The sequence below is a fragment of the Elephantulus edwardii genome, unplaced genomic scaffold (assembly GCF_000299155.1).
Source record: "Elephantulus edwardii isolate Elephantulus edwardi_28Jun2011 unplaced genomic scaffold, EleEdw1.0 scaffold00030, whole genome shotgun sequence".
Classification (NCBI taxonomy): Eukaryota; Metazoa; Chordata; class Mammalia; order Macroscelidea; family Macroscelididae; genus Elephantulus; species Elephantulus edwardii.
Genome location: NW_006399780.1, coordinates 4,378,688 through 4,405,703, shown reverse-complemented (window position 1 = coordinate 4,405,703; position 27,016 = coordinate 4,378,688). Strand labels below are relative to the sequence as shown.

Below are 27,016 nucleotides of genomic sequence, written 5' to 3'. Positions count from 1 at the left end.
TTGAATTTGGTCAGAAAAACTAGTGGGAAACCCATCTATACTGGCGATGTGCATAGCTCATGGTGTGCATAGATCATTAAGAAGGGGGTCTGGCAGGCCAGGACTTAATAAATTTTTAAAAGTAAAAAAATGCTGAAGAAAGAAATAAGAAAGGAGAAAAACTGTCAAAAATTTTTACAATAAAAGCATTGACTGGAGTTTTTCCTAAACTAAATCAGGAATTTGGTTGTTTGAAAATATGGACCCAAATACTGACTACTTTGTTAAAATCTATAAGCAGAGAGATATTACTGCAGAATATTTGAAGGGGGGATAAAAAAAGAAAACAACCACACAGACAATTCTCATTAATATCCTGAGAACTTTCCACAACTGGAGTTATTACTACAGATAACAAAATAGTAACACTGCCCCACTCTTCTTCATCACAAGACAAAATTTTCGTGTCTTTAGGTTTTATGTATGTATTAAAATGTATCTCTAAGTTTATATGCAATGTTTCCAACCAACAAAGGTAAACATTGGATTATAAGAAATTATAATAATAATGAACACAAGGGGAAAACGAAACATTAGACTGATGGCAAAACTCATTTATGGTGGAATTCTCAGGAGGGAGCCCCATCTTAAGTTGGGTTATCTGTATACGGACACAGCTCACAGACATAAGCATTGGTGGTCTAGTGGTAAGGAGTTGCACTGTTAACTCAAGGGCACACAGTTTGATTCCACCAGCTGCTCCATGGTAGAAAGATATGCGATCTCCTCCTGTGTGATTTACTGCCTCTGAAAGGTCAGTTATGTGTTGATTCCCACAGTACTTAACAACAACACAAAAGGCACACAGGCTGCATTTATAAATACGTTTTTGTTGTTGTTGTTCTTTGATGCCGTTGAGTCGTAGACAACTCATAGCGACCCTATGAACAAACAGCCTGAGCACTGTTCGTACAGAGTTTCCGGAGGCAAGCCATTTTGGAAGTGGATGCCGCTCCAGCTTCCAGGCTTGATTTAGTCGGGAAGCTCCAGCCAACACTGTCCACCATGGATACCCATTACCACGATTGGCACATCACTGTCACAGTCTTCAGCATCACTATATTTTAAAATTATTCTTGGCCTATAGATCTAGCCAAGATCGGCCAGATAAAAAGTTATGTATTAGTAGAAATTATTGGTGTATACTGCGCTGTGCATATTTTCAACAACAAAAATAAACAGTGAAAAAAAATATGTGGAAGAGTGAGTGACACAGAACAATCTACTGAATGTAGTGTAACTGCTGGTGCTTATGTTCTGTTAGCCAATGAAGGACCTTCAAAGTCTCACTACAAAGGCATCGTCATCCCGGGGCTGGGAAATGAGGGACCACAATGGAACCCATACAACAGAGCTGTCATGATCTCTGCAGGTTTCCCAGTGCCGGGCTTAAGGTCTCCCAGTTGACTAGAGATGGAACCTATGAGGAGGAACAGCAGCTTGGAAAGGAGTTCAGGACAACAAGCAGGTAGAGCCATCCTCAGACCAGGGAACACCTTGCCCCCAGCTGAATGCACTGCTGATGGCACCCAGCTCCTTGCCCATCAACCACTGATACTCTGGAACATCCTCCTAGCAGAGGGCCCAAGTAGAAACTGGATCTCTTCTCAGTCAGAAAAGCCATAGCTAGCACACAACGGGAGAACTGAGGCTGATGCTACCACGGTTAGTGCTGACGAGCATTTATCAGTTATGAGGGAAGACAGAGATTCCCCAAAGACCATGAGATTTCCAGAGACCACGCTGTGGGGGTTGTATCTGTTTTAAGACGCTGATCTTTCTTTCTGCCATCTTTCTTTCTGATGGCCATCAACCTTGAGGCAAAATGCTTCTTGTACTCTTGCCAACCAGTACTGGGCCACCCTGTTTTACAAAGATCCCTACATCCCTGAAAGCAGTTGCTGGGACTCATTAAAGTTAAATCAAAATTAGACTAAGTGTCCCATCATATGTCTTTTCCCAAGTTCCAATCATGTGAAATGAATTGATTCCTAACAACCCACAAGGACTGGCTAGATCAAAGTAGACTTTTGGGGAACTCCAACAAAGCCTGAGCCCCATGCATGCTGCTTTCCTCCCGCCACCCTGAACTCCCCCCCACCTCACTGCCCAAGCTCACCAGACAAGTATGCAAACCGCTTCTTCAACTGGTCTTTAATGTCAGCAGCACTGAGCGGAACGATGTCCTGGTGCATGATTTCATCTAAGAAAGAGCAAACAGACACACATGTTGTCATTTAATGGAAACTCTGCCTCATGCTCTGTGAAATGCCGAGTCTGGATTAGCCACACACATCAACAAACACCTAAGGGGAGTGAGGGGATCATGTGTTTGGAAAGCAGAATTTTTCTTTCCAATACGTGAGGATCTTTGTTTGAATACAAAAGAGCTGAGTGATTCACTATCAATGTTTTTTTAAATATGGCGTGTGTACAAATCAGGGGGGGAGAGAGAGAGAGAGCAAGAGAGAGAGAGAAGACATAAGTAAACAGACAAACAGAGCAGACAGACACAGGCAGGCTGAGGCAAAAGCAGGCAGCAGGAGGCATACGACAAAGAGTAGAAAAGGCTTAGGATCCTGTGAAGGACTGACTCATAAGATAAACATTTAAAGTATAGCATCAAGAACAAATAGTCCTATAAGTTTCCATCTACATTTTGGAAATGCCCCAGGAAACACTCAGAGACCTCTCTGTTGCATATACAATGACTCACTAGCCACTGAGGAACGGTCTACAGATGTAAGGGGTCCCTATCCTCAGGGCTTCTGCACCTCCCGAGGTTTTCCCATTTGTCTGGCACTGCTGAGGAAGAACAGTTAGCAACAGATGTGGGCTACACCTTCAAATGCTCCTAAATACAGTGACAGCCAAAATGATGGCTTCTAACAATCTTTTTGAGGATGTGTCTAAATTAGATTGGGGGGGGGAATCACTTTAAACTATCCTGTGAAGGGATCAACAGAAATAAGAAGGTTTGTGAGGTTCCTGGAGGAACACAAACTCAACCTGAGATTTGTAATCACTTTGCAATAGGCAAGCAGGGGCTTTTGGCAAGAAAACCGAGAAACTTCATGAATTCTGTGCATCTTTAGGAATTCTGCATTTCATAATAAACTCCAAACAATCATACATGATTTTCAACCAATGATTTCATGTTGCCAGATCCCAGTTTAACAACAATTTGGTGGGGGGGTTTTGGGTGTCCCCCCCCCAGTCTTGATCATGAACACAATTTCTCTATTAAAAGTTCTGGTCTGGCTCATGATTCATGTGCATGGTTTGGCAGTGGCTCAAAGGGTCAATTCTTCTACACACTGTTAAGACCCAGGTCATGAACAGTCTGCAGAATATGTGTAGTGAAGACAGCAAAGTATTATACATGGAAGCAGCCTTAAATCCTGCCTTTTCAAACTTGTAAACATGGGTGACACAACTAAGCATCTTAATAGAGTTTCCTCTATTATATTAACAGGTCCCGGCTTTATGTGTCAATTGTAAAGTCACTACCTGGAATAACTGGTCGATTCATCAGTTCTGAAGACAACTCTGGTTTTGCTGCTAAAGTGGCCAGGGCCACACTGTCACTGGTCAATGTGGTGCTAAGAAGCTCACCAGTGTCATTTGGTGAGAAATGCAGGAAGTAGATGATAATTATTACTCATCTAACTCAAACAATCAAAGACTACTGTTGAGGCTCATCTGGATAGTTTAAGGGCATTGGACTGTGATTGCCAAATACACAACAAAATGTCTTAACAGCAGCTTTCTTTTGTGATAAAAACAAGAGCCCCAATCAAGGTTAGACACAATAGCTCCAAGAAAGCTTGAAATAATAAATTTTATGAAAATCTACATGGAGCTGTTTATGGGTTTTATACATGTCATTTTGCATCTTCAGTACAGGCTCTAATATTTTTCTGTAAGTTCTGCTTTTCCAATATCCTTTTTTCTGTTTCATCAGGAGTAAATGAGGATATTGAAATACTTGTGTATCTTCCCTCTAATCCAATCTCTGCTAAATTCGGGAGAAGCATATCATTGAAACCTAGACTCCTGGGAACAAAGCTCTTCTCAAAGTTTTGAAAAACTCCAGGTGCAACAGAAAACATGCATGGCTACTGCATAACCTGCAAAATATTTCAGAAACTGAGGACTTTTAATTGTGACACCAACATCAATGATAAGCCACTCTGGCAACAAAGGGTGATAAGATTGTGGCCCTGATCACTTCTTGAACACCAGGCTTATCTCCAGAATGGATAGATCAATCAGTTATAGCAATTGATAATTTATTAGTGTGTCTAATTGTTTCATCCATGGTTTATACTTTCACTATCACCTAAATTGAGTTAGGCCAATGTTTACCAACACTGGCCTTGGCATTATCTAGAAAAGCATCTTGCCAGAGAACTCTTAACGTGACTCAATTTTAAGATTTCATTACCTTATCTAGACCAAAAAATGTGGAGAGCGAAGGTAACGAAATGTATTTATTTATTTTTAAAATTTTTTTAAATGTATTTTGGAAGCCTCTGGAAACTATGAAATTTGATAAATTACAATAGTTAATAGAAAGGCTTCGTGGATCATGGACCTAGGACTAAAACCAAGGACTATAAACTTAATTAAAGAAAATCTTGGAGGAACTCTAGAAGTCCTAATCTACAAAATAAAAAGTCTTCCAAGCATCCTGAAAAATCTACAACCAGGAGAGGATAAAATAGATGAATGGGACCTTCTAAGAATCAAATCTCTATGCACATCCAAAAACTTTTCCAAAAGGGTAAAAAGGGAAGCCACAGATTGGGAAAAAATATTTGGTAATGACATGTCAGATAAGGGATTTATATCTAAAATTTATCAAATACTTGAGCACCACAACAAGATAAAGGTAAACAACCCAATAGAAAAATGGGCATAGGATATGAACAGACACTTGACCAAAGAAGACATTCAGATGGCAAATAAACACATGAAGAAATGTTCAAAATCCCCAGCTCTACGAGAGATGCAAATCAAAACTATGAGATATCATCTCAACCCAATAAGAATAACAAAATTTAACAGAACAGCAAACAATAAATGCTGGCAAGATTGTGGAGAAGCTGGAACCCTTATTCACTGTTGGTGGGAGTGTAAAATGGTGCAACCACTATGGAAGGCTGTATGGTGCTTTCTCAAAAAGATGGAAATAGACATGCCATTTGACCCAGAAATTCCACTACTGGGAATATACCCTAAAGAGACCATAACTGATATCCAAGCAGATATATGCACACCCATGCTCATCACGGCTTTGTTCACAATAGCTAGGAGTTGGAAACAAGTGCCCATCAACAAACGAATGGATAGAGAAGCTGTGATATATTAACACAATGGAATACTATGCTGCATTGAAAAACAAGGAACTCATGCAATAATATTAAAAATGGTTGACTCTGGAGAACATTATGCTGAGTGAAATATCTCAGTCACAAAAAGAAAAATACAGCATAATGCCACTGTTATAAAAGAGGAATGACATAGCGGTTGGGTTGGGGTGAGACTGAGAAAGAGAGATAAATAATGTATACTGCATGGAAACAGATGAACTGTTTAAAAGGGATATATGATTAGGTATTATTGTCATGACAGGGGTCCAGTGCAGAACGAAGGCAGCATAGTGGAGTGGACTTGGGGGGAGGGATTGTATAACAATGCAAGAGTTTTACTTTTCAAAGAGGAGAGTGAATTGGGGGTGGGGAGTGGGCAGGGAGAAAAGTGTAACAATGAATGAATGGAAATCCAAAGTCTCTGTAAGCTTTCATTAAAATTAATTTTTTAAAAAAGGCAGGTTTCATGCTTTTTGCTCACAGGGTCGCTATGAGTCATGCTTGACTCGACAACAACAAAATGTATTTATTTCTACATTATTTCTTAGACTTGAGGATGAATGCTACTAAGCTGCAGAAGCCGTCAGCACGGCACTTTTCTCCTGAGTAAGCATTCACATTCTGAAACTCATCCTGGACATGATGAGGTATCTGTTCCCTGTGTCCGGTGAAATGTCCTTTCCTACGTCTTAGTGACAGAACTGGTATTATCAACTATTCTTCATTTCTGTGGCAGAGTGATCATCTCACTGGCTGTCAACTCTGGCTCCATCAAGGGATGTCTATCTACAGGGGTCTCCTTGGCCCCACTTCCTCTTCTTTCCCAAGTGCCAACCACATTCATTTCTTATTCTTCCTTGGATGGGCCAAAGCCCTTTCAGTTCTTTGGCCTCAGTACAACCTGTTCCCTATTAAAATTCTCCCAAGTCTGTTTGCCAATCTAAACTTAATTCCTGGCTGAGATGTCACTTCAAGGAGGCCCTTCTCAAACAGATGAAATCCATATAAAGTCTGGAGTTTAGTTAATAGCAATGCACTCATAGTAATTCCTTAATTTTTATAAACATACTCTGGTAACAGCTATTTTGACATTAAGGAAAATTGGATGATGGTTGTGTAGAAGCTCTGTATTATCTTTTGAAACTTTTCTATAAATCTAAAATTACTCTAAAATACAATATTTTTCCCAAAACAAGAAAATGAAAGGAGGTCTTTCTCACCCTTCCACCCTGGGCATGTTTCACAGCACCCGATACCTCCTACAAAGCACCTACCAGACGCATACTGTGTGTCCAGCACTCACAACTGTGACCCAAACTTCATATGGGCGCATCCTCAAATCTCCTGGGCTGGCCTTTGTACTTTGTCTAAGGTGGCAGCTCCAAGCTAAGTTTAAGGTGCTCAATAAATGAAGCTAAAGGTAATAGTAAAGTTGGTAGCTTTTCTGTGTATCATTCAGAAGTCACCCTAACCATGCAGGCTTTTTTATTATTCCCACACATGCTAGTCCCAGGGCTTGGGGTTCTTCTCTAAGCACTGTGAGGTGAAGAACAAATACACAGTAAAACCTGCAAAGGCCAAAACCTGTGTGAGGTGGAGACCTGTCAAGAAGGGAAACGTACTTCTTATTGAAAGTAACAAGAAAGTGAAGGGTACACTCTAGTAAAGCTGAAAAACTTGCAAGATCCAGAAAAACAAGACCGTCTTGATGAGTTCTGGCTTTCCCAGGTTCTACGCCACTGTAGCTGAATGTCTGCTACACTTAATCTTTAACCTTGGCTATGGAACCCCAACCCCTCCTGAATTTTCTGGGAGAGAACTGATTTTAACTATTGTTCTTTTGTTCAAATATCCTCATCCTAGGTTTGAAGCATGGTTATTCTGTTCACAGAGCACATCTGGAAAGTCTGCCAAGATAATTTCATACATCAAAACCTTAATTATGTTTTAAATGATCACTGCTCACTCCTCATAAAATGGAAAATAATTACGGACATTTTCCAACTGATATTGAAGCATGTAATCTGTATTGTTTTTGTCAAACAATGTCTTCATTAGACAACTGGTTCTGGGATGTTAAGCACATTGAGTATTTCTTCTAATTACACTTCTCATTTTTACACATTCTTTCTGTTTATTTTTTATACTCACTCAACAATAATTAGACAATTTTACCATTTGTGATTATACATTTAAGGTATGTGATTATATAAATAATTTCATCTGGATATACATGATTCTTTCTCTCTCTCTCTCTCTGCCACTGAGTTGACTCAGAGCTGACCTTTCAGCAGGTTTTCAGAGGCTGTAAAGTATAAGGAAGAAGACTGTTCATCTTTCTACTAAGGAACAGCTTGTAGATTTGAATTACCTGCCTTTGGTTTGGCAGTGCAACTCCTTACCCCCCAGGCCACCAGAGCTCCCTATATAAAGAGTGTGAGAGTGAGTGTGTGTGTGTGTGTGTGTGTGTGTGTGCGCACGCGCGCGCACGCGCATGTGTATAGATGTATATTTCCTCTCCCAATCCAGTGTCTTATTAGTTAAGTATTGGGCTGCTAACAGGTCAGTAGTTCAAGTCCACCAGGACTCAAAGGGAGAAAATGGGCAGTTTCCTTTTATTAAAATTTACAGCTGCAGAAATTCAATGGAGGGTCATTATGCATCAGAATTGATTGATTCTGCAGCTGCAGTTGGGTTTTGGTTGGTGTCTGATACACTTAAATTCACAGATACAAGATTAAATATTGACCAGTTACCCTACTAGGACCGAGTTTCAGAAGGAAACACATCCTTGATTTCAATGCGCATAAACATTAAGTTACACAGGGTTTCTGTCCTTACTTTATGAGCCTTGCTGCATCAACGTCAAATATTTTCAACAGGAAGCAGGGTCATCTTGCACTCTGTCAATTTGATAGAAGAGTTCAAGAAAGGCTTCGCTCCATCACAGAACTCTTTTGTGTGAGAACAATATATTACAGATAACTATACATTTTCCAACATTCCTGTCTCAGTTCAGCAATAAATGGAAGCTCTCAAGTAATTATTTCTATTAAAAGAATTAGGTTTGGGAAGGGGCAATGAAGAAGGGTCTTAAGTTGAAGAGGGTACAGGGTCAGGAAGACATGCTCACAATCTTTGCGTCCCTACTTCATCGGGCCACTTTCTTCCCAAGGTCCCTCCAGGCAGAGTGGTGGGAATGAGGGGGTGGGTGAGGGGCAGACAGACAAGAAGGGGCAAAGGGCAGTGACAAGACTGGCATTGTCTCCCTCTCCCATGTGCCAGCTCTGTGACAGGCTATCTGGAAAGATTATTTTCATCTCGTAGATTCCATGGCTGGTAGCCTACTCATAAGAAGCTGTGATACAATTCCAAAGGCACACAGTTCGAATCTAACAGCTGGTCCATGGGAGAAAGACAGGTAAACTCCTTCCAAGTGATTTACTTACTCTAAAAACCTATTGGAGAGCCATCTATGAGCCAGTTCCAATTGACAGCACACAACAACAATATGAGGTTTCTAAAGCTATAAATCTTTACAGGACTAGACAACTCTTCCTTCTCCCTCAGAGTGGATGGTGGATATGAACTACCAACCTTTCAATTACCAACTGGATGTTTCACACACTATGCTACCAGGGCTTCTTATCTGGCATACCATGACTACTATATGCTATACTGTTATACTGCCATGGAGTTGGAACTGACTCCTGACTGAGGCCCCAGTGGGTTTTCAGAGGCTCTACACTGCATGGAAGGAAACTGAATGCCTTTGAGTTGGTAGCACAGTTTCCTATGGACTAGTCTCGAGGGACTTCCCTTTTCTTAAATAAGAAATGTGGGTACTGCCCCTCTGCCTACCTGATAGGTTCCTGTTGTGGGGTGCTGGCTGCGGGGGAAAAAGCCAACTCAATTCTGTTGCTGTTGTGAGGAGACAGCATGTTAATTGTGACTCCTAGTGACTCCCGTGACAGAGTAGAACTGCTTCCACTGGCTTCCTAGGCTGCAATCATGATGCAAGCAGATTTCTTTCCTGGGGAGCAGGTAGTGGGCCCACACTATAACCTTTCAGTCAGCAGCTGGATGATTATTTGTTAACCTACGCTATCTAATGCCGTCAAGCCAATTCAGACTCACAGCCCTTTAGGACAGAGAAGAATTGTCTGTATGGTTTCTGAGGCTGCAAATCCTTAGGAGGGAAAGCTGCTACATCTTTCTCCTGTGGAAAGGATGGCTGATGGATTCAAACTGCTGACCCTGTTATTAGTACCTGAGTGCCTTAACTACTGAAATACCGGAGATCCTCCTACCTCACACGCCTCTCTAACTCACTTCTAGACTAAGGATAATGGGCTGGGGATCTCAAAACAGGTAAACCAAATTCTGGCTGAGTTTGGTGGTGATTTTAGAGTCCAGGTTGGTGAGATTATGCTGTTAATTTTACATCTTCCTGTTCTTAAAAAACAAAACAAAACCCAACAACAACAAACCCACATTAGACTACCGAGGCGAACTTCCTTCTGCAAAACTTACTTAAGGATTTATTTTATTTTAGGAAAAAAATTCATAATGGAAACTTGGAAGCAAAACTAAATGGGTTTTAATTTCCAGGTGGCTTTGGTGGCTTTGCTTCTCTGACCACCCAAAGAGACACAGTGTTCCTCTTGTTTACTAAAATAAAACAATCAAAGGGTGGAGAGAGACAGAGCGAGGGTGGAATGGGGCAGCAACAAGGAACTAGCAGCTCTGTGGCGTGAGGTGTGTGCTGTCATTGTCACTTTTCACCCCACAGTAACCTCATGAGAGAGGAGAGAATGGTCCGTCGGGTTTTCCGGGCGAGGACTGTTATGAGTGCCAACTGCAGGGTCCTTCCCTTAGAGCTAGTAAACAGATCTGAACTTCCAATCTTCTGCTTCCCAGCTGACCCTATAACCACTGTCATCCATGGAGCTATAGATATAGATATAGATATAGATATAGATATAGATATAGATATAGATATAGATATAGATATAGATATAGATATAGATATAGATATATGATATAGATCTAGATCTAGAGATATAGATGTGTGTGTGTGTGTGTGTGTGTGTGTGTGTGTGTGTATCTCCCCATCTACCTCCTTATTTACAGATGAAAAGTATCATTGGCTAAGGTAGCTCCAGTGTACTAGAAAACAAATTTGGGATTTGGCTGCTAACACCAGAAGGAGCACCCCAAGGGACAGGTTTCAGTGGAGCTTTCAGACTATGACAAAATGGAAAGAAAGTAGTTTCAAAGTGAGCCAATGAGAGGCTTTTGACTGCAACAGAGCTTTACTGATTTGTCAGAATGGACCAATCTCTAACAGAGGATGCCGGATGAGGATGTTGGATGAGGTAGGAGTCAATGAACATGAGGGAGACTTCACTGAGACGGACTGACACAAAAGGCACAACAATGACCTTGACTATGTCTGGGAAGATGATGTAGGTCTGGGAAATGGTATATTCTCCACTATCTAAGTTCATCATGAGTCTGCGCCAACTTGGCCTAGCTATCTATAGGACTATAGTGCAAAGACTTGTTCATTACAAATAAAAATACAATAACCATGTCTTTTCCAAAACCAAGGTTAAAGGTGAAAAAGAGTCTAATTCTTTTGGGCCTAGTATCTACCCCACCACGTCATCAACATGTTCTCTGTACCAAAGAACATGATGTCTACAGAAAAGATATATTAACAAGAAAACAAAGTGGGGCTAAATTTGATTTAATAGAGATCTGAAGTTATTCCTTCAAAGCAGCCCAGTTTTCTAGTATAAAGATGTAGGTTTGAGTGGAGTGTCATTATGATCCCCAAGTAAGCCATGAACTCTTAAGTAACTGTTGTTGAAGTATTCAGGGCAATATGACAGGAAGTAGTTTCACATTGTTACTTACCTGTTGAGGGTTCTGTTTGATTTCACTACTCAAGATACTTGAGATGTATATTGATTTGATTTGCTGAATTTTCACTTAGACTATGTTCTGAACATTTTAAGTGGGAAGTTATTACTTGAGGCATAAATATTTCAAGTCATACACAATATCATTTGTTTACTTGTTGTTACATGTCATTGAGTTGAGTATGGACTCATATGACCCTATACACAACACAACTGACTCCTCTCCTATCCTGGTGCCACTCTCATTATCTCTGAAATACTTGAGTCCACTACTGCTGTCACTGTGTCACTCTACCTGGTTGCAGGCTTCCTCTCCTCCTCTGAACCCTTCTAAATAAGATGTCCTTTTCCAAGGAACAGCCTCCCCTAACAACATGCCAACAGTATGCGAGACAAAGCTTCGCCATCCTTGCCTCTAAGGAGTATGCTGGCGGCACCTCCTCCAAGATAAATCTATCTGTTCTTTTGGCAGTTCATGGAGTCATCCAGCACTCTTCTCCAACACAGCAGCTCAAAGGCACTGATTCTTTTTCTGTCATCGTTAGTCACTATTCAGCTCTTTGATGAATTGCAGGTGACTGAAAATACCAGTCTTGTGCTTGAATCAGGCACAATTTAGTATTGAAGGTGTCATCATTACTCTTCAGTGCTTTGGAGAAGTCCTTTACAGCAGCCATTCCCAGTGCAATATGTCTTTTGACTTTTTGGCAACTGGGTCCATGGGTGAGAAGTCAGATTCTCTTCAATGCAACCAGGGTTTACTACCCCCTCAGGAAGGGTGCTCAAGACAGAACATGCCAGCCCAGCCTACATAATGGAAAGTAAACAGCTATCAGGAGGGCTGCCTGCCCATCCAAGGTGGTTTTCCTCTGTGGAGAAATGGGAGTCTCTAGGTCTTAAAAGTTCTGGAGCATCACTTATTTTCATGACCAATGGAACCCAATTCTGTGCTCAGAGAAGTAAGGACTTTACAATCAGATGAATTTGGGAAGAGCTGAAGACCAAATCTGTCTCCTATTTTGCAGAGTCCCTTTTTTCCTTGCAAAAACCCCAGCATGCTTGGTAAGGTGGAAGGTCATCAAAAATGAGGAAATTTTCAGCAAGATTAATTGTAACAAGTATATCAGATAGGATGAGGATGAGGATGGCACAGGGAAGGGCAGGGTACCCATCTGCTCTTTATAGGGTTTCTATGGGCTGCAGTCAACTTGACAGCACCTACCAACAATGACACACATAATATAGTTAAACAAAGAATTCTCAATTCCCCAATTTGACCATGATTTGGAAAGGGGCTGAGGAAGAAAGGCAAAGAAGAACATAATACCTACTAACATCCTAAAGAACGTTGGGGGAAAACATACTTTGGGAAATGGATTGAACTGGTTCCAACTGTGGTGTCAAGGTTTTATTGTTTAAAATGGCGCTGACTTTGTCATGTAGATGAGCAGAAATATGAAAGTAGTTTATTAGCCTATCCACAGGGGATTGGCTAATTTCACCTCTAAATTAAGATTTAGCAGCAGTTTTGGGGAATCTCACCACTAGCAAAGAAGCAGCAGAGAATGTAGGGTGTATATCGTTGGGGTCAAAGATTCCTGCACCTCTCAGACTGGTGCCTACAAGCTGCAGAGCAGCAGCTACAGTAGAGAATCAGAGGCAGAGGTGACCTGGGGACTACTCCCCAGCAGAACCTGAGCCAGCACTCTTGTGATAAGTTGGTTGAAGAGCTTGGGGAAAAGTCATAATTGGCAGGATTAAGAGCATTGTAACACTGGCCTAGAGCTTTGAAGCTGAAGGCTGAGGTACTTGTGAACAAATTTCAGCAGTGGTTTTGAGTGATTATATTCTGCTGCTGTTGTTGATTTCCATCAAATCGAGCATGATACAGCAACCCTATAAACAAAAGACCTGAAGCCTTTCTGTATCATCATTTTTCCACATTCATAGAGTTCCCATCAGCATGTGGTTTAGAAAGTGGACGCAACTCCTGCTTCCAAACCTGTCTTAAAACTGGGAGCTCCACAAAACACTGTCCACCACGGGGAACCGTTACCTGTATTATAGCCTTCAGACTTCCCTAATAAACCTCATAATTTTAAGTATGGTTCCATGTGCTCTGTGAGCTATTGCAACAGATTTTGGCTTCAGTGTAGCAGTAAAATTGGTATGCATGAGGGACATGTATGTCCTCATTGGAATTGGTTTCAGATTGTAGATGCTGATGATGGGGTCAGTTGTAGAAATTAGACATGGCTGTCCCCAAGAAGCCCTTACTCTTTTTTACACCAACTCTAGGTAACCTTCCTCTGTTTTTCCAAGTCTATGAATCTTTACAAGAGGAAGTTGCTCATAATTTTCCCACTAAACAGCTGGTAGATTCAAACTGTTGACCTTTTAGTTAATAGTTAATACTTAACTCACTACGCTCTTAGGGCTCCTGTATTCTAGACTTTATAAAAGTGAAGATATAGTCCTCAGTGAAATATTAACACAAACAGCAACTTAACTAATCATATGGATTCATTTACAAAGAGAACAAAACCAAAGTTAAAAAATCCACTCAGGTCTTAATTAAGAAGGCAAGTATTTCCTGAGTGTCTATACTATGACCAGATGTCATAACAAAAAGTACAAAACAAGATAAATAGTTCTTTAAGAATCTTTATATTCTGGTGACAGCAACTGATGTATTTACTGTTTTCACAGAAAATCTTCAACAGTGGAAGAGTAATAGTATTACTACACACTTTTTATCTATTAATACATCTAATCTTCACACTAATACAAGTGATTTTATTATTATCCTCATTTATTTTTATAAATTAAATAAGGCAGAGAGAGGCTGAGAGCCTTGCCTAAACTCATACAACAGTGATCAAGGTGATTCTTGTAGTGCAATAGCTGAGCACCCAGCTGCCAACTGAAAGGCTGGCAGTTCGAAGCCCAAGGAAGAAAGACCTGGAGATGCACTCCCATAGAGATTACACCATCGTAAACCCGAAGGGGCAATATTGCTCTATGAGGTGGCTATGTCACATTGAGGATGCCTAGCAACAAAAGGTTCAGCTCAAAGAAGGGATGGCTAGGTGAGGGCTGGCAGGTCTGAGAAATCTTCAGAGAGGTGAATGCTGAATTGGGTTGTAATGGGAGGGTGGAGTTTAGTAAGGAGACTATAAGGAGAGTACATTTCTACCTTAGGAAATGTCTTGGCAGAGAGCCACTCAAAAGAGCTCTAAGTAAGTGGGAAACAAAAGTTGGTCTGTTGGCACCTCCCTCTTCATTTAATCAGAAATGGATTACAACAGAGAAGAAAAATGCAGTGGTGCTCACCAGTGTTTTGTTTTGGGACTCTCTTATCCTTTGCATCAGTGGTTAGAGAAATAACCCTTAGCAATTGGCCCAGGCATTTTGGAATTGACTCAGTAACTGACATTTTTCTAATTTTTTATCAATAATTCTTAGAAGTGTAAACAGAATTCTAATTCAGTATCTTAAATCACGTCTCTTTGTTGTAAGCAAAGAATGAGTAATGGCATTACTGTATCTCTCTGACTTCCATTTCTAAGCCCACTGAGTTTTCTGCTCCCATTCAACCCTATGCAGGGGGCTTGCCATTTAACAAGCAAGCTGTAAACAAGGGCTTCTAGCAGTCAACCAGCACTGCAAACAAGCAAATTGGTTCTACATTTTCATTGAGATTTACAAAGAGGTACTGCCTGCAGATTTTCTTTTGCCTTCATGAAAGTCTTAGTAACTCCCTTTAATAAAGGACTGGGACCCATGGGCTGTATTTTATTACTGTTCTTGAATTAATTTTCTGCACTGGAATCTCTAGTTCTCCAGGCAACCATCTGTGACCAGCTCTGTGAGGAGAGACAGTCAGAAACAAACTGGAGGAGTCAGGGCAGCCTGGTTGCAAAACCTGTCTGAGTTCTATCTCTTCATTAGTAAAATGAAGATTATAATGGCATCTTCCTTATAGAGTGGTTGGTGAATTCACGAACTTTTAGCACAGTGTGTGTGATATAACCCACTGCCATCAAGTCGATTCCTAGTCACAGCATCCCTCCATTGGTATCTGAGACTGTTCAACTTACTGGGAAGCTCTAGAGGCTTAGTGGTAAGGAATTACCCTGCCAACCCAAAGGTATGTGGTTCAGATCCACCAGCTGCTCTGCAGGACAAAGATGGGCAATCTCTTCCGCTGCAATGTACTGCCTCTGAAAACCAGCTTGAAGGTCTGCTATGGGTCAATTCCCATTGAATGACACAACATGCACAATGACGATAACAGCAAGTCTAACTGAAGGAGACTATCATCTTTTTCTTACAGAGCAGCTGCTCGATTCGAACTTCTGACTTTTTTGTTGACAACTTGACACATTATACCCCCATAGCTCCTTGTGTGGGATATCTGGAGTATTTCATTTTAATTAATGCCACTGGCACTGGAGCCTGGGTTCCGCCCTGCTCCACGGCTGACATTCTGTAGTGAATTAGTACCTGGGTAGCCAGCTCAACTTTCCAAGTTCCAGCCTCCCTATCCATACTCCTTAGTCAAAGGAACCACATCTTCCCCTCTAGTCTTTCAAAGGATGTTTTATTCTGTCTTTGATCCCATTACCCAAGAGAATAACAATAAAATAGAAGTAATTTCAAAAAGTAGATGGCCAAGATGGAGCTTGAAAAGGTATATACTTAATAGTTATCATAGACATATGTAAACTCTGGTGGATTAGTGGTAAGGAATTGGGCTGCCAACCCTAAGGTACAGGATTCAAATCTACCAACTGGTGGATTTGAAAATAAAAACAAGTGAAAAATAAAACAGCCTTGGAAATCCCGGGTGTGGGTGGGGCTGGAGGAGCTCACCTTTGTCCTACATAGTTGCCTTTGGCTGGATCCACTCAACAGCTGATGGTTTGGTTTGGTTCCATAATTCATTGTTGTTGAGTCAATTCTAATTCATGGCCACTCTCCATGGGGTCCCTGGGGCCATAAATCCTAACCAGAGGAGTCTGCTTTGTTTTACTCCCTTGGAGAAACAGATGGGTTTGACCTGCTGGCCTTTGGGTTAGCAGTCCAACCTTCAACCTACTACGCCACCAGTTTACTCTGTCCTATAGGATTCTCAGGAACTGGAATGCACTCAACAGCAGAGGGTCTGGTTTCACCCTTTTAATCTGGGTGCTTATGTGTCATCATCCTCGTCTTCAATATTCAATCCAGTGTAGGATCAACTCTACCTCTCTTGGGTGAACAGCAAACACACTGTGGAAAGCATAAGAGTACTTGCTCCTTCAGGCTTTTATTACTGTTGGTAAGAGCCAGTGACAATGGACAAGAGAATGAAACACTGCCCTATTCTGTGATATTCTCATGAGAGCTGTTATGTTTCAGCCCATTGTTGCAGCCACTGGGTCAATTAACTTTCTTGACAGTTTTCCTTTTCTTTTGCTGACTCTACTTTTTCCAAGTATGATGTCCTTCTCCAAAGATTGGTCTTTTCTGATTGCAGCCTGGGCTTAAATTCCTTGCAGACAGGCTTCCTCTCCTGCTGGTTCTTATCATCCTCTCCTCTCAGCTCAGTGCCTTCAGCCTTTCCTGACTCCCATAACACTGGTGGCTTCCCCCATTACATTTCTCCCATTTACTGTAATCGTTTCTCTCTCTAGACCAAGATTATATTTCTGAAATAATGAAGACAGTGTAGAGCTATACTATTTAATCAATACTTGTTTCTGAGCCCTTGAAATGTTGCTCAATAATTGAGGAAATGAATTTTAAGTTCTATTTAAATAGGTACATGCAGCTACGGGTTACAAAAGTGGATTCTGGGCTACAGAAGTGGTTCTGGGAGGGAAGAGGCCACATGCACCTTGCTCACTGTGATATTACACTCCAATACTTTTACTGTATCTGGGCTTTTATCGTTCTACCAAGAAGACAAGTAGCAGCAATTTTTTCAAGAAAAAGAAAGCACAGCATGTGGCAAGGATGATCTGTAATTTCTCTTGAGTGACTTATCTGTTGTGTGTGCTTTCTTATCCCAGAGAGATAAAGAATAAGATTTTAGAAATCAACCCTGGGCAAGGAGATTGGCGTCTTGGTACGTTTACAGAGGTGCCCATGAAGTTAATTTAAACCCCTATGAGAAAAAGCAAATTTGGGATGAAGACAATGGTCAAAGCAATGGTGTTGAAGAGGAAAAGTTCAAGTTGCCCAAGTCAACCTCCAGTGCCTCTTCCTGACCCTCTCTGGGCTTCCGTTTCATCCTTGCAATGCTGCGTCCTCATGCCTCTCAGAAAACCCTCAGAAAAGATGTTGCCGTTTTCTAATGTGAGGATGTAGATAATGCAGACACAGTAATTCTGCAAAATGGATTATAGTAATTGACGTTTCTCTTAATACTTTCAAGGCTTAAATAACCAAGAGTTTCCAAGATATGAGAACAACATAGGAAGTCTCTTGTTATACTTTTGACTGTCCTTCATTGCACATAATTGCCTCAAAATTACCACCCACAGAAAATTTAGGGGATTATGTCACAGAATGACAGCACCACAAGTGTTGTTAGTCATTATAACGCAACTAAATTCAACTCAGTTGAGTAGAACCCATTTTTTTAAGAACTGGCCTCTGGATAACCCCCCTCACAGCTGAAAAAGGCTTTCCTACCTTCCAGAAGATGCTCTTCATACTCTCACAAAATCAGATTCTGTCCTTCAACCACAGACTTCTATCTCAATCTAACAGGCTCTTATATGAGAAAGAACTCTCGCTAAGATGAGAACCAAAAACAAAGTCTAAGTCCTCAAAGTTATCAAAAAATATTGCAAAGTCTTTAAATATTTTCTTACAGTTCTTCCAGGAAGAAAAAAAAATAAGCTTACAGGTTGTTGAGTGGGGCTAAACTATAAGCTACTTCTCAAAGATCTTAGGCAGATACATACACCTGTTAAAGCATTCGGCTGGGCTCAAGAGCTCTTTAAGCTGTTCATTTTCCTTTTAAAAGATCAAAGTATTAGGGTTTCCTTCATAGAGGTGGATGCAAGAGGTGCATTTTAAGTTCCTGAGTAACTAGTAATACCATAGTTGAACACTGGAAGCAATGGCAAAACATGTTTCTGTGTAAACATGAAAATGGCCTAGAATTATCAACATAGAACACTTATTCTGGGGTCCCACCCTAGCTCTTGATCTCTTCCATCTTTCTATGTTTATGGGAGATCAGGCTAAATCCCTAGTTCTAGGGAGCAGGATGCTCAAAACTATTGAGCTTGAGAATCATATAACCACTGAAATTCTTCTTTGGTTTGGTTTTTAAGGAGGGGGAAGGGCCATATTAGGAGACCCATTACACCAGATTATTGTCAACATGAAAATATTATTTGCCTTTTTTAGCTCTCATTTTTAAATAACTGTATAGTGGAGTTCTTCAGGGATTTCAGAAAATATGTTATATTGCACCGTTTGAGTACAGAGCAGACACGAAAATCTAGCTGTCTTCTATTAAGTCAGATATTAAAGGTGTGCAGAAATAGAAAACAGTGCTGCTCTGCGTGTGTGTATGTGTGCGCGAGACTTGACCACATAACAACTACAACAACTAGAAAAGGTGAAAGGTCAGAGAAAGAAAGGAACATGCTCAATGATATGGGTTCCAGTAAATCTGAGATAGTGAGGTGGCTGCAGGACAGGGCATGGTTCAGATCTGCTGTTCACTAGGTCACTATGAGTCGCAGCCGCCTCAAGGGCACCTCACAGCAATAACAACAGGGAAGTGTTGGGGGGGTGGGGGAAGAACTTCCTCTCTCTTTGAAATGTACACAGGCCTGCCTTGTTGTGCTTTGCAGATAAGACAATGTTTACAAACTTGTAGCTACCTGGTGTTGAGCAAGTCTATCCACAGCATTTTTCCAATGGCATATGCTCACTTTGTGTCTGGTGTGTTTGGAGTTCTTGCTGTCCTGCAAGCTTTTTCTATGATGCTATTGCACACCTAATAAACTACAATATTGTATAACCCTAACTTTTACATGCACTGGGATACAACAACAACAAAAATCCATGTAGTTCACTTATGACAACGTTTGCAGTAGTCTGGAACAGAACCTGCAATATTTGTGAGGATTGTCTATGTATTATTGCCATGGGAGAAAGCAATAATAACGGCTAACATTTGAGGGATAACCCAGAGCCAGGCACGGCTCCAAACTCTTTTATGAACTCATAAAATCCTTATAATGTGAGAGCAGTTATGTTTCAGTGGTAGAATTCTCACTATACCAGGATCCATTTCTGGCCAGTGCACCTCATACACAGTTACCACCCACCCATCAGTGTGGGTCTGTGTGTTTTATGCTGCTGAATCGTTTTCAGCCAAGCTTTTTGACTAAGACTGACTAGAAGAAATGCATAACAATTCACTTCAACAAATCACCTGGGAGAACCCCCTGGCACACAACCATTCACTCTGTATCTGTATACAGGGTTGGTGTGGCATCAGGCAGCATGTCATTGCATTATGTATGCAGTCGGACTAACACGGGGCCTTCAATAATCATCCTACCAAGAGAAACTAGTGCTCAAGGATATTCAATAATTAGCTCAAGATCAGGGAGATAGCAAGTGAAGAAGTTGAACCCAAGCTGCCAGCATCTCCACTCAGACATCAAGTGATGTACAAGGGAAGACTCAACACCCGCAAGGAGGCTGAAAAGTCACTCAGTGGCAAGGACATTAAAACCTCTGTCCATTAAGAGTCTTTGCATCGTTTTTAAATGGATTACTGAGTCTTTCCAGCAGTTAGGACAGAAGAGGGATTTTCAGAGAAGAGTTAGAATCTACAGACAGCTGTGTAGCAAGGCACTGCCTTTAACACCACTGATAGCTGCAGAAGCCAGGAGGAGATACGTGGGCTTATTATTTTTCTTTGACTAGCCCCATTTATTAATCTCTGTTCACTATGTGGTTGGTTTGTATATAGCCTTCAGTTGGATTATTTTTACATTCTTAGCTTACAATTTCTACTTCTGTGTTAAATCTGATTTCAGTAAAGGCTTGTTGAGGCAATCAGAGAAATGGGTACAAACACAGACTGAGGGCAATGGTTTAAATGTGTTTTGCATGTATACTCACTATTTAAGTCACCATGAAAACGTCAAATGCATTAATGGTTGGTTACCCAATGGGGACAGAGAGTGGGGTGGAGCTCCCTGATTAAAACAAGCTTGGAAGGAGGAGTGGCATCCACTTCCGTAATAGCTTGCCTCCAGAAACCCTATGAACCTGGAGAGAGGATGAAAGGCACCCAAGCATTGAGGACTCTCCTTCATAGAGTCACTATGAGTCACCTGAGACTCGAGGGCACTTAGCAACAACAACAATGCAAACATTTACTGAGCAGCTACTATATGTATGATACTGCACTAAGGATAGGGAGCTCTGGCAGCGTAGTGGTAAGCTGTCCTGCAATACTGAAGACATGCAGTTCAAATCCACCAGCTGCTCTACAAGAGAAAGGTGGATAATCTCCTCCCATGCAATTAACTCCCTCTGAAAACCCACCAGAGGGTCATCTATGGGTCAGTTTTAACTCAACATACTCAACTACAACACTAGGCATTACAGGAGACACAAAAGAAAGACAGGCCTAATTATGACTGCATCATTTCATACCTGTGTGCCCTCAGAAAAGTTACTGTATCCCTCTGGCCTTGTGGATAAAATGTGAATAAGAGTTTCTACCTTGTAGGATTGTGGCAAGGAGCCCTGGTTGTGCAGTGGTTAAATGTTTACCTATTAAAAACAAATTTCAGCAATTCCAACCCACCAGCTACTCCTTGGAAGAAAGATGCGGCAGTCTTCTTCCATAAAGATTTGTAATCTTGGAAACCTATAGCGCTTTCCTAGTCTGTCGAACAGAATCAACTAGGAGCAAAAAATCAACTCAGTGGCAACATACCTACATGCATGCCTGCATATTTACATATATATACATATGTGTGTATGAGTGTGTGTATGTGTATATGAGTGTGTGTATATATGTATATGTATTTATTTATATACATATATACATACACACATATAGCTTAGTGCTATGGAGTCATGCTGCCAACACAAAGGTACATAGAATCCACCAACTGCTCCATGGGAAAAAGATTTGCAATCAACTCCTGGTGATTTACTGCCTTTGAAAGCCCACCGGAGGGTCAGGTATGTATGGGTTGGTGCTGACTTCATGGTACACACAACATCACACACACACACACACACACACACACACACACAGTTAGGCACTACTGAGTCAACTATGACTCATGGAGACACTATAAGCAACAGAACAGGACCTGTCCTAACCATTCTACACCATCCTCACAATCTCCAACATGCCTGAGCCCGCCGTTACAGCCATGGTGTCAATCCATCTTGTTGGGGTCTTTCACTCTCTGACCTTCCACCTATCTCAGTATGATGTCATTTCCTAAGGACTGCTCCCTCCCAACAAAAATATGTGTGTGAGAGAGAGAGAGAGAGTGGTTTGTGTGTGTATGTATGTAGTTTACTGGCTTCGCTTCTCTAGAGAAGAAATCCCACCACAGCAGGAAAGGAGAAACCTCTCCCAACAAGGAGGGGACAGGTCAAGGGGTCAGTCTACCGGGAACACATTAAAAGAAAAATTTAAGAGACCCGGCATTGTACTCCAGAATACTTCTGTGAATTGAGAAGCACCATTCTGTATCAAACTGCAAAGGTAGAGGAAAAGATCTTTTTTTTTTTAAGTTAGAAAGATGCTCAGATCTCTGACATCCCATGAACTTGAATAGTTCACTCTCTCTCATCAGGACAGATCTGCTGGCACGGGATTAGGGGACTATGGACAGCCCAGGGCTCTTTCACTTTGCTGCTAGTACAGTGGTAGACACAGACAAAAGAACTGGGCTGCAGTGGCAAGAGGGGAAAAACCTGATCTGTATCTGCCATCTACCAAGCACCAGGCACTTCCTACATCAGGCTGGTTAACAATGATGCCCCAGCACCCTTCCCTCCGGGCCACAGAGCTGGCGGGATGGCAGGGCGAGAATCTGACCCTGGAAAGCTGCCCTTGGCTCATGCTTGGGTTTCAGCACTACTACTGGCGGCCTGGGAATTTGCATGAGTTTCACTTTCTCAGTGGCCAAACAGGAAGAGCTGCAGTTGCTCCAGAGATGGTTGCAAGGATAACTGTGGGAACAGAAAGGATGCCCACAGAAGAGGGAATCTTCATCTGAAGGTGCCGGCCAGTGTTTTCAGAGCCAGAAACCACAATCTCCCGGGAGCTGGAATCCTGCCTCTCTGCTGTGGTGATGCAATTATGTGGGCAGCATCCCAGGGGGCCTGGCTGGCCAGGAGAACTGCATGCACAAAGCAACTTGGACAGCAACGAGAAAGCAAAGGGCCTTTCTTGCTACTATGTAAGTGCTTCTTCCGGATGCACCCTGGCTAGGGGATGGATCAGTGCACCCCTAAGGGAAGCAGTCACGTGGCACGTCTTTCCAGGAATGCTGACACTGGTCTGCCACTGTTTCCCTCTGCCAGGCAACTGTGGTTTCCAGACCAGGCATCACTTCCTCCTGAGAGCGCTTTCTGCAGCCTGCTATGACTCACAGTCCTGTATTCTTCTGGAATTGTTTGGCTTTTCTGATTACCTCAACTCAGACTTCACCCAAGGAGGAAAAATCCAGCCAACCACTTACACTAACAAGGAATCAGGCTTTAAATTTTTAGCTTGAAATTCCTATTTCAAGAGAGACACCATCTTTCCTAACGCTGCTACATAAGAAATATGCAAATGGACGGATTTAAAGACCAGGCCTTAATTTTCTCACAGGGCACAGGTCGTGGGGAAGGTGGGAGCTTTCTGCTAACTTGGGGAAAATCCTTGTCAATTGTCATGTTTCTACTGTTGCCACTCCCACTGCCCACCTTCACCCTCTGACTTTCTTTGTCTCTCTGCCTAAAATGCTACTTAGGATAGTGGAAGTTTTAAGACACAGTTTACATATACATTGGCTCATTTACATAACAAGGACAACTCTATTTAAAAAAAAAAATATTAAATCCACAGGTACAAGGCTTAGGATTCGGACCTATATCTTCAACTCAAACTCACTTCTGGTCAATTACAAATGATTCATAACCGACCCTCCAGTGGGTTTTCAGAGGTTGTAAATTACAGGGGAAGAGACTATCTTTCCCCAGCAGAGCAAGTGATGGATTCAAACTTTGCACCTTTGGGTTGGCGGCATAACTTCTTGTGCACTAGACTATCAGAGCCCCCTGACATATATTTTAGGGGAACACAAATCAATCAATAATAGTAAGGTTGCTATTGCTTCTGTGGCTATGCCATTTGTTGCTAGGTGCCTTCGAGCTGACTACGCCTCCCAGAGGCCCTACGAACAACAGACCTGAACCTTTCCCTAGCTGGTGACATCCTCAGCATCACTGATATGTTCAAGCCCACTGATACAGTCACTGCATCATGGATTTTGAAATTAAAGTGATATGACCAAGAACACTTGGTACATAAAAGCAGCTTAAAGTTCATGTTATAAGCAGTTTGAATATTGGGCAGGAAGATCCTGGCTCACATTACTGAGAAGTACAATGTCCTCACACTACTAAGGTTTCATGTCCTCTGTTTTCTTGTCTGTACAATGGGTGTGATGACAGCTCCCTCCCAGGTGCCTGGAATCTAGTGAGAACTCAACATCTGGTAGCCATGACTTCTAATGGGTCTCCTACAAAGTGAAACACAATCCAAGTAAAGACAATTACTGAGATTTGGCAGGACTTGGGGGGCTTACATATCTATAACAACAGAAAATAAGGTTCACAGGAACTTTAAAGGAAGGGTTCAACAGTCTCAGATTTGTTCTGCAAAAATGTTATCTTTAGAAGAGTTTTTGGTTTTGATAGCAAGATGAGAAATCTAATAATGACAAAATTAACACCAAACCTATTTTTAAGATACAATTACCAGGGGAATGGAGTCAGTTATAAAAGCTGAGAACTCAAACTCATCATGTTGATTCAGAACAGAATCACAGTGTACTCTCCAGAGGGTTTCTGAGCCTATGAATCGAACAAGTGGTGACGGCTCATCTCTCTCAAGGAGCCACTGTTGGTTCGAACCACTTGAGAAGTTAGCAGAATAACTCATTATGGCCCATGCCACCAGACTTCTCTTAAAAGCTAAGAAGTACAATATGGGTTTTGGAGATTTGTTTTTAAGAGTTATAACAGTTATAATCTATCAGCGAGCTCCAAAGGAAGCATGCAGCCTCCCTCACCTGAAAAGGAATAAACGTCTGAGTCTGTCTTGCACTCTGTATCAGGTGCTGAGACCCAGTAGTTAACAAAGAGACTCTAGTCCTGGCAGATACAGAGCTCGAGGTCCAGTAAGGACAAATGACAACCTGTTAAGCTCACAGATGCAGAGTTCAGACAGCGATCAGAGGCACAGCACGTAGAGGATGTCGTTCAGATGTGGCCCTCACAGACAGCTTCTCTGTAGAAGTGGTACAGGCTGCAGGGTCATGCCAGGCAGAGCTGGGGTTCTGAGACGTGAGGCTGGCATGCAGCAGGGCCCAGCTCACAGAGGCTTTGAGGCCATGCCATCCAGGGTCCTGAAAGTGACTGTGCAATCAAGCCCTCTGGAGAGGATACTTTTTTTTAGAGTAGATTTCAAGTGCTGAGAACATGCTGGAACTGGGCAAAAAAGGAACTCACAGGCATGGTAGGAGGCATCTGAAAAGTCCAGGCAGGAAGCAGTAGACATGAAAGATAAGAGATGTGGATAGATGAGCCAGGTGAGCACAAGTTACGTCATTTAGAGGGCTCGTGAGCATGAACTGTGTTGATTTAATCTCCAGCCTAACTGTCTACAGGCAAACCTGGGAGATTTTTTTAGTTTGGTTCCACTGTGATAAAGTGAGCACCAGAGCAATGTGAGACATACTTTTACTATTTCTCTTCCTAGTGCTCACAAGACTTACACATACGCTGTGCAGTGGTGGTCTATTAGCTATGACAGCATTATGCAAGAGTGTGAAATACTGTGTGAATTGCCAAACTCACACACGACATGAAGTGAGCACATGCTGCTGGAAGAAGGGCGATCAAAGACATGCTCAACACAGGTCCACAAACCTTCAGTGCGTAAAACAAAGGCAGCATCTGCGAAGCACAAGGAAACGTATGCTGCCTGGATAAAATCAGAGGATTATAGCAGGAATATACAAGCTGAGAGATGTAAACTGCAGACACTGTCTTATTGATAACAGTTTGTCTTTACGCGTTTTCTACTAGATCTCCGGCACAGGGCTAGATATTTTCTAAAAATCCTACGTCTCAATCCTCAACTACCCCACAGAATATGTATTATCACCACCACATACTTCCCAGCTGTGCAAACAGAGGCTTATGGAGGATAAACAACATCCCCAAGGTTGTAAAGCAGAAGACAGAACTAGGCTTGGACCCTCTGCCTGACAGAGCGGCTGCACAGTTCCAATGTCTAAGGAGGGAACTCGCAGAGCACAACGAGTTCCTGGAAATTCAGTTGAGCCTGATTTACTGCATAAACTGGCCTCCTCGGAGCACAGCGAGACACTGGCACAGTATCTTCTCACTTACTCCAAGTGCCCTTTTTTGGCACAAAATTCTTTCTACTGGTTAAACATTATGGATGATTTAACAGAATTAACTATTGCTTCTAAATGTTCTTTCTTTCTCCCTTGGTCCATATGCTTGAAAGAACATGGCTAAGTCAGTGAATTTTGCCACTGAAATAAAATATCCCTGCCCACTGACTCAAACTCACATGGCACTAAAGAGAAGAATGTGTTTTATTAACAGAAATATGAGTCTCACAGTAAAGTCTCACACCAAAGCCTACAGCACCAGACTTCAGCAAGTCTGACTTGTTTTTGTCCCAGGCCCTCCCAGTGGGGTTCTATTCTGCCTTAGGCACCTCCTCTGGGCACCCAATTAGGAGGAACCAGTCTGTGTTGTTTGTTTCTGTTTAACCCACAAAGATGGTGCTTTCCCATGCTCCTCACCTCCAGGCCACCAAGCAAGAGTGTAGTTGTGTCTCAGCAAGAAAACATGGCGTGCAGCAAACGTGGAAGACAGAGAGAGGGAAACCATCCCTGTGCGTGCTCCCCAGGAGCATGGAGGCTCTGACTGTCCTTCTGGAAAAGGGTGAAAGGGAAAACACACACACACACACACACACACACACACACACACACACAGCGTTCCCTTAACACCCGAAAAAGCTAAGCAGTCAAGCTGAAAGATGAAAAGGCTGTAGCAAAAGAATCCAGATAAACTCACCATTTTGTGGAAGTGAATAAGCAAATATTCAGGTGGTTCAAATAAGAGGTGGTTCCACTAATTGAAAGGTTGGCAGTTCAAACCCAATGGTGCTCTTACTGACACAATCTCTGCCTCCGCCTCTCTCCCTCCCCTGCACTCTTTCTCTCTCACACACACCATCTCTCACACATTCTCTCTCTCTCACACACACACATATACACTCACTACATTTCTCTCTGTTTTTCTGCTCCCTCTCCACCCTTTTCCCTTGTCTCCCTCCCTCCACATGGGCACATGGTTGTTTAG

At 42.0% G+C, this 27,016-nt stretch overlaps 1 protein-coding gene across 1 annotated transcript in view; it reads right to left on the bottom strand.

Annotated features, from left to right (window-relative positions):
- MCF2L (MCF.2 cell line derived transforming sequence-like) overlaps nt 1–27,016 on the bottom strand; it is a 296,792-nt gene that overhangs the window by 158,452 nt on the left and 111,324 nt on the right. The window contains exon 2 of the mRNA XM_006883804.1: nt 2,159–2,242. Coding sequence (XP_006883866.1) covers nt 2,159–2,242 — 84 coding nt within the window. The remainder of the gene's footprint in view (nt 1–2,158; nt 2,243–27,016) is intronic.